Source organism: Oryzias melastigma, linkage group LG2 (assembly GCF_002922805.2).
Source record: "Oryzias melastigma strain HK-1 linkage group LG2, ASM292280v2, whole genome shotgun sequence".
Taxonomy (NCBI): Eukaryota; Metazoa; Chordata; class Actinopteri; order Beloniformes; family Adrianichthyidae; genus Oryzias; species Oryzias melastigma.
This window is the reverse complement of record NC_050513.1, coordinates 17,317,683-17,326,839: the sequence shown is the minus strand read 5'-3', so window position 1 is coordinate 17,326,839 and position 9,157 is coordinate 17,317,683. Positions and strand designations below refer to the sequence as shown.

The window sequence follows — 9,157 nt, the reverse complement described above, 5'->3', positions numbered from 1 at the left end:
TCACACTACTACTTCCAATGGTTTCAGTTCCTCTGGAACAGCTGGACGTTGATCATGAAGATCTACAAGAAAAGCTGCTCTGCTACAGAAAGTGGTGTTTGCTAAATAATTGGAGATGTTTCAGAGCTGAAACGGGCAGATTGAAGAAAGACATCAAAGAGTCAATCTGACTGATGAAACAATCACATGATTGGATGGAGCTCTGTGATCTGAGCTCAGTCCTGAGTTCAGCAGTCAGAACTGGACTTGAGGAGTCCAGCTTTGGAACCTGCAGAGAACCAACAAACAGCAGAAAGCCACACTGTGGGAAAGACTACACACTTCTGACTGATGTTCACGTCCACTTTATTCTTCATAGGAAAGATTGGAACAGAACACTGACCACTAAAAAGAACAGAGAAACACTTCTAATCTCTGATACAAAACAGGAATCACAACAACACAAACACCAGTCGGATTTTTTTACTTCATACATTTTTGGAAAAATCCTTTCCTAAAGAAACAACTCACTCACATGACCCAAGAATATAAACTTAAGTCCCAACTTTAAAAAAAAAAATATTATGAAATGTTCACTGATTACTTATAAAGTGTAGGAATTAAAGATGTGCACAAAACATTTCCATGCTGTTATGATAACAAGTATAGATAGTATACACATTGTATGAGGATAAATTACAACCACAATGATGCAGTTCAAAGGATAAAGAGTAAACGAACATTTTAAAATAACAAATTTCTATTTACAGGTTCATCTATAAGAATGAACGTTGTGGAAACAGTTGAACATTTTTTGTGAATTAATTCAAACAGTGAGACTTGTAGACTTTATATGTATATTGAAATCTATTAATCTCTTTATTTTATGGATTTTAATAATTGCAGTTTATAGGTGATAAAAAACATTAAAAGATCAGAGAAAATCAGAACATCAAATCAGAGGAAAAAAATGTTTTTGTAATTGAATTACGACATCAATGGCACAGAGGTACAAAGGCCTTTAGCTTAAGGCTCCCTGTACATTAAGGGTGTATTGATTCATTTTAACAATGATTCAATATTTCCATTCATTTAGTTGATCAAAAAGAATAACATCATTAGGGCAGATATACTGCAGTTGATGGCAATGCGGCTGGATGGCTCAGTGGGCTAAGTATAGGGTTTGCACCCAGGAGACCCGGAGTATCCACTGATATCCATCCAGATTGGGTCCTTAGGCAAGACCCTTGTCGCTGCTGCCTAACTCGGTCCCTGTGCCCCTCATGTACAGGGTTGCGTCAGAAAGGGCTTCCGGTGTAAAAACTCTGCCAAATCACTGATGTGTAGTTGATGACAATGTGCCAAGTCCTACTAGAGAATAAACTAAAAATCTCCGCACAGCTTGTCAGCAAGTGCATATTTGCAAAAAAAAAAAGCTAAACAGATAATTAAAGAAAATGACAATAATAAGAAAGCTAACTGAGTAAAAGTAGGCTAACTAAAAAAAAAGAAAAACATCCGTAGGATCAGAATATGCATTCTTTATTTTTCAGATATTTTTTTGCAAACATATATAAGGAGTTGTTCTCTTATAGATTTATTTACACATCCCTACATGTGGTGCAATTGTTTTTCTCTATTGCATTTGTTAATACATCAGAACATCCTTGCTGCGTGAATGTTGGTGGTGATATGTATATATCAATGATCTACATTTACATATCAATAATCAAGTAATGGTAAAAAATGAAAATAAACACAAACTGTTTCTCATTGCCTGATTTTTCTCCAATGTGAAGATGCCCTTTTTTCCTGACACTATCTGTAGTTGTAGTCGGTAAGCATGCGAACTCTGTTGAAATGATGTCTCATGATGCAACACTTGTGCTATCCTAGGCATGTTCACATTAAAAGTGGGGTTATCTGGACACCACAAGAGATCATGAGGGTTAATAGTTTAATGACTGCTATAGATGTTTCATGACTTAAAAAGCCTGATGTATTTTGACTGAAAACTTAAAAAGAAACATTTTGTATTCAATTGTAATACATATTGTTATTAAAACATAAAAGCTGCATTCAAAACTAATAAAAGTCATGTTAAGATAGAAAAGATGTCAAAACATAACACCAAATGTTGTCAGTTTTCTTTCTTTTTCTTTTTTTTCTGTGTGAACAACCTTCTCTACAAAAATGTTTCTTATTGACAACTAACTTACAACATACATTTTTTTAAATTTAAGTTTCAGATTATAATTCTTTCATATTTTCAATATTCAAGTTTGAAATGTGTACTTTTGAGTTTGAAATTGCTTTCAAGTTTTCTGTTTTTTATTTAAACCTACTTTTCAAATTCACAATCTGTTTTTATATCCTTAAAGGTGATCCTGATTTGATCCAAAATTTTTCTAAAGATGAGATTTTTTTTACTAAATTCTTTTGACTAAAACTACTTCTTTCCTTTGTGGGTTTTCATGTGTCTTTTAAGACTAGATACACGATTATAGCTTGTACCACATTCTTTACAAGAAAAAGGCTTTTCTCCAGTGTGAGTTCTGACGTGTGTTTTGAGATGAGATTCACAACTGTAACTTTTTTCACATTCTGTACAAGAAAAGGGCCTTTCTCCTGTGTGAGTTCTCATGTGTGTTTTGAGATGAGATCCACATCTGAAACTTTTTTCACATTCTTTACAAGTAAAGGGTTTCTCTCCTGTATGAGTTCTCATGTGTCTTTTGATATGAGATACATCCTTAAAACTTGCACCACATTCTCTACAAGTGAACGGCTTTTCTCCTGTGTGAGTTCTCATGTGTGTTTTGAGATTAGAATCACATCTGAAACTTTTTTCACATTCTGTACAAGAAAAAGGCTTTTCTCCTGTGTGAGTTCTCATGTGTGTTTTGAGATGAGATGCATTAATAAATCTTTTTTCACATTCCGTACAAGAAAAGGGCTTTTCTCCTGTATGAGTTCTGATGTGTCTTTTGAGATTAAATATTCCACTAAAACTTTTACCACATTCTTTACAAGAAAAAGGCTTCTCTCCTGTGTGAGTTCTCATGTGTAATTTGACACTATATAATTGAGTAAAACTTTTGTCACATTCTTTACAGTAATAGGGTTTTTCTCCTGTGTGTGTTCTCATGTGTGCTTTGAGATTAGATCCACTACTACAACTAAAATTGCATTCTTTACAAGAGAAAGGCTTCTCTCCTGTATGAGTTCTCATGTGTAATTTGAGATGAGTAGCATCACTAAAACTTTTATCACATTCTTTACAAGAAAAAGGCTTCTCTCCTGTGTGAGTTCTAATGTGAATTCTGAACCGAGACCAGTAACTAAAACTTTTACCACATTCTGGACAGAAATAAGGTCTGGCATCAAAATCAGTTTTCGAGTAGAGAAATAGATTGCCAATTGTTGTCGAGCTTTCACCAGAGTTTATAGATGACAGCTTTTTTTCATTTGGAGTTTGTTTGTGTTTCTTAACCAAAATTGCCTTATTGACGTTTTTTCCAACATCAGAGCCGCACTGACTTTCTGACATGTGAGGGACATGACTTCTGTCTTTTCTTTTCCTCTGATCTCTGTTCTGTGGCTCTGTCTCTTCATCTGTAGTTGATGTTGATTCTTCATGTTGGTTCCCTTCTTCATCCTGACTATCAAATATATTAAAATTCTCTTGATTGTTTAGATCTGCATCACTGTGCTCATTTTCCTCATAAGTAGGAATCGCCATCAAGGTTTCATTCTCCTGCTTCAGATCAAACTGCTCTTCCTCCTGACTGATGCAGAGCTCATCTAGCTCCTCTTTTATCTGAGGAGGCTCCTGATCCTCCTGCTCTTCTTTGGTCTGTAGAGATTCTTGTTCCTCTTGCTCCTCTTTTATCTCTAAAGGTTCTTGTTCCACCTGCTCCTCTTTAATCTCTAAAGATTCTTGTTCCTCTTTAATCTCTAAAGATTCGTGTTCCTCCTGCTCCTCTTTAATCTCTAAAGGTTCTTGGTTCTCTTGCTCCTCTTTAATCTCTGGAGGTCCTTGTCCCTTCTGTTGCACTTCAATCTGAGGAGGGTCTCGTTCCCTCTGTTTCTCTCCAAAGCTCCTCTGCTGGCAGAAGAGATCTTCCTCTTTAGTTACATGCTGGGGGAGGACTGCAGGAAAATAAACACAAACAGAAGACTTTTTATACTTTCAAGTACTTTGTGTAATAAAACACCACACAAAATGAGAATAGTATAATTCAGCATCTTCACAATTTTATGTAATTTACGTAACTCCTTAGTTTCACTCAAAGTAATAACTGTTAAAAGTTGGAGATGGGAATCTTTTTTTTGCCAGTTTCGAGTCACAAGCAGATGTGTGTTCAAAGCTCTCTTCAGCTTTGACAGTTTTAGGCGATTATAATCTTGAAATGTTATACAGAAAAAGTAGTAATTCTGTAAATAACTATATATATAAAATATAAATATAGAGAAAACCAAGACTCATCTGAACTTGCCTATCTGAAAAAAGCATTTGAAGACCAAAAAGCTAAGTTAGCTCCACTGCTGGGACTTGAAGCTAAACTAGCTCCTCTAACTTAACTCTTGAAAGAGATCAGACTTGAAAGAGCAAGGAATGAACAACGAGATAATCGGCTTGACCTCCTGGAGAGAAGAGTGGACGACATGGAACAACAAGTAAGAATGAATAATGTCATTGTCACTGGATTTCCTCAAACCCAGAGCTGGGCCTTAGGCAGCTAATGCTAGCACAGAAGATTCAAAGATTCAAAGATTCAAAGACTTTTTTATTGTAACTGTCAGGAACAGTTAAATTGTGGGGAGTCCACCAGCAGCAATGCACAGCACAATAAAAAATATAAAAAAGAAGTTAAAAATAAGAACAAAATAAATAAGTAGAATAAAGTAAAAAATATAACGTATTTAACAGTAATAATAATATGAAACTGTACAGAGGTAGGGCAAAAGGAGAAGTATACAACATGATTGCAGCATAGTAATAAATATTATTTAAAGTGAGGTGTGCAGTTGTGCAAAATTGACAATATTTCAGATTGCTCATTGGATGTTATTCAGCATCCGTATGGACCAGGGGAAAAAGCTGTTTGTGAGTCTGGAGGTATGTGACCTGATTGACCTGTAGCGGCGTCCTGATGGCAGCAAGTCAAACAGGTGGTGGGCGGGGTGGGTTGGGTCCTTCAGGATTGTAGATGTTCTTTTTTGGCAGCGGGATCTTGATTGGGTCGCAAGGGGGCGCAGGGGGCAGCCGATGATTCTTTGTGCTGTGTTTCTGACCCTCTGCACAGCCTTTCTGTCCAGTGATGTGGAGCCTGGGTACCACACATTCAGAGAGTAGGTCAGAATGCTCTCCACAGAGCAGCGGTAGAAGTTCACCAGCAGCCTCTGATCCAGATCACACCTCCTCAGGATGCGGAGGAAGTGCAGCCGCTGCTGAGCCTTCTTCACCACGGCTCGGATGTTTGCTGACCAGGACAGGTCAGCAGAGATGGTGATGCCCAGGAATCCAATGGAGTTTATGCAGTCTACCCGTTCTCCATTTATCTGTAGAGGGGCATGGGCGTGACTGTGTCTTCTAAAGTCGATTAATAATCTAATAATCTAATAATCTCTAATAATCGATTAATTCGAATTTTATGTTTTAGACGATTTATTTTTTAGAAAAATCAGGATTTTATTTTTCCTGTACTCTGGCCTCTTGGGCTTCCGTAGTCTTGCGTAAAGTCAGCTCTTGCAAAGCGCAGACATGAAAGCTGCAGCCACCAGGGGAGATTCTTCAGTGAGCCAGAGAGGGTGGGGGGTGGGGGGGGTGTTCCATTAAAAAAGAAAAAAAGAAAGAAAGAAAAAAGAAAGGCTCGTGCAGCGCAAGAAGACCTGACTCCACCAACCTATGGAAACATTTGTGACTTAAAATTAAAAATAAAAGTCAATACTAGAAATCCTATTTCATTTTCAAAATGTACCTGCATCATTCGTCTCTTAAATGAAATTAAAAAGCAATTATCAAAACTGTTTTTTTCATTTTCTTCTCCAACACCGCTCATTCAGTAACTTAGTTAAAATGATAAAGAAAATGGCAGTAGACATTTTTATTTTCAAAAGGTTCTTGTAATTGTGTACCAAAATTCAACCAGAAATATCAAATTTGAAAAGCTCAATGCAGCGACGTGTCCAGCGGAGCTCACGTCATGAATATGCCGGCAGACAGACCGCTATGCTGGGGTTGGATCACTCTTAAACCTACAGAACTTTATATGCCCCAACCCTAATAATACATCTAGCTTTTTTCTCTTTTTTCACTTAGTGGGTCTACATGGTCACTTTCCTTTTAAATCGCTGTCAATATTGGACTATAATTCATGACTTGAAAATGATTAACTTACAAACTGATAATCATAAAGTAATTCATTTGAAACACAATTCTACAATTCTAAAAATTTGCTGTTTGAAAAAGTTCCAATTTGTGACACAAGCTCAATGGATGAACCAAAGTCTCCCAGCTCTCCTCCATTCTGATGTATCCATTTGTAGTCATATCCATCATCGTCTTTGTTTTCCTCGTCTGAGCTGACATCTGGTTCTAAACTTTACAGCTGGATAGCCCAGATAATGCTCCCTGTTTTTGTTGCACCAGTAACGTTAGATTGTGAGGGGCTGTAAGCTAGTGAGAGAGAGTGTAAACAAAGACTTCATTAGATCTCAGTAGAGGGTTACTTCTGTGCCAACAGTCCCATCCAAAACTCAGAGGCAAATTTCTACTGAGCTCATGCTGCTCTAAAGAATATTTAGTAAGAAATTATGTTTTTTTATATTTGCTAAAAACTGCAGAATCCTAGTTTAAAAACAGTAGAGAATGCAGGGAAAATAGATAAAATATATATAGTTGAGTAGGATTTTAAAGTGCTTCACTGATCTGAAATTTAAACTAAAAATAAAATAAAACTTATAAAGGTTATGGTATTAGTACAGAGCATATCCTGTATCAATTCATTGGTATGTTCTGTATTAAAATATTCTTTGACAGCAGCAGCTATGTTAACCTATGCCAATGTTGAGGCAATTCACGTCAAATAACTGTCAGAATGATGGACAAACGTCCTTATCCAATCAGGGATGTCCCATAGAAACTACATTTTTCCTGTTTTGTTTTTGCTTCATTTGATTTGTTTTGGATTGCTTTGGTTTGTGGAATTTTGCTTTGATTTCTAAAACGTAATAATATTGAAAGTTTTTTTGGAATTTATTTTGCTTTTTTAATTGTTGTTGTGATCTTTTTGTGCAGAGCGATTTGTTGATGGGATTTACACTTCTGGGCCACCGTAGTTAAGCCTTTAACAATAACAAAGACGCCTAATTAACTGGCTTTTTGACATACTGTAAATCTTGATCCGTTCCCATGATCCCTGTGATTCACCCGATTCTGACATGGAGAAAAAGGGCTTTTCTTTCAAGTTTTGCACCGATACATTACTAACCTAGTGAGCAGCGGCGCAAAGCAACTTTTCTCCAGAGCTGATAGACGTTGATTACGTGAATACTTCACAACAGTGCATGTCTGCGTATCAGTGGAATAACGTTAACTACATTAAAGGTTGAAGTTACAGTGGAGTAAAAATGTGAACACTGAAGCTAAAGCTCAGATGCTAAAGGGTTTTGACAGACCCAAAGGAACAGCATTTTCATAAACAAAAACAATCATCCTTATTTGAAGCGTACAGAAATGCGACTTCAGAGGTGACGTTTTGTTTTTCGTATTCACAGAACGGCTGGGTGCACCACAGATTCCTTTTAGGTGCACCATTGAATAAGTCAGTCGCATGTGCAACCAAACTGGTGTCACTCCAGACCACTGGAATTCAACAAAACCTCTTATTGTAAGTATTTGGCCCTTGACTATGGAAATTAACAGTAAAACTCCTCAATATTTTTGATAAGTCAGTCACGCTCAGCGCCTGTCCTTCCTCACCACAGTGTTTCTGCAGCCAGAGCTGTGCTTCACTCTCTCACTCTGTCCTTGATCTTATAAACACAGAACTTCATTTACACACAGATCAGGTTCACATTTCCAGTGTAGATAATGTGTTTCAATGCTGCTAGAGTTCTGGATGATCAGAGTTTTTTTAACAGCCGCTTTGAACTTAGATTCTGAAAAATATCTCGTAAAAACTTGACTTTCTTTCTACTTTCTTAAACAGATAGATATAATCCCAAAATTAAGATTTAATCAAGATTCTATTCATTGGCGGTGCTGCCGCAAGGGAGCGCTTAAATCTGGAAAACTTTTTTGTAAAAAGATTATTACTCTCAAAATGCAATTTAAATGTTTTTATGTTAATGATGGGCACATGTCTGTTCAAGAAATATGAAAAAAAAATCAAGTTTTTACAAGATATTAGTTACAATCTTAGTTTAAAGTGCCTGATAAGAAAACTGATGACCCAGCATCCTAGCAAGATTTACACATGAATCTGGAGACGTGAAAGGACTAACCAATCTGATCTGTGCGTAAATGCAGTCTAGTGTGTGTGTATCAGGTCATTGGTGAGTACTTTTAAAGAAGTGTATGCTTAGGAGCAATTTTGAATCCACAGGTAGTTTTAAGCCTCTGACATTTAAAGTAGTGCTTGTGGAAGTTGTATTTTGTACGTTTTTGATAGTTTAAGAAATGAGAAGCAACTCATCGCACCAGTTGGTGGTAAATAACTCGTTTCCATCTGAAAGATAAATACCCATCATCCAATAGGAGGATTGTAGTTATTTAATTAGCTAAATCCAGGTGAAAATTTTGTGCTTTTTTGTGCAAAGGAAAAGATTATACCAGTCTATTCATAGAGAGTTCATAGAGCAGAGTTGGGAAATAAAAAAGGAAAGAGCAGCAACAAATTGAGTCTAAACGGCAGGTAATTCGGCTTTAACTCAACCTGATGCTGAATCAACAACCAGGAAAAACATTTCCAGTGTTTCCTCTGACACATCCAACACTAGTGACTGATTCAAATTGACATTTTTTAAGACTATATCTAATATCTGGATGAATAAAAGAACCAGATAGAGCAACCCCCCTCTCTAAATAGGAAATACCCACTGGCTCCAAGAAAATAAAATCCCATAAACTGAGAAACAAACAGCTATTATTCAGTCATTCTATATCTCAGAA

At 36.6% G+C, this 9,157-nt stretch overlaps 1 protein-coding gene across 1 annotated transcript in view; it reads right to left on the bottom strand.

Annotated features, from left to right (window-relative positions):
• Positions 1-371: 371 nt before the first annotated feature.
• Positions 372-9,157, bottom strand: part of LOC112156761 (gastrula zinc finger protein XlCGF57.1) — an 11,615-nt gene continuing 2,829 nt past the window's right edge. Inside the window, exon 2 of the mRNA XM_024289098.2 lies at positions 372-4,131. Coding sequence (XP_024144866.1) covers positions 2,429-4,131 — 1,703 coding nt within the window. The 3' untranslated portion in view covers positions 372-2,428. The remainder of the gene's footprint in view (positions 4,132-9,157) is intronic.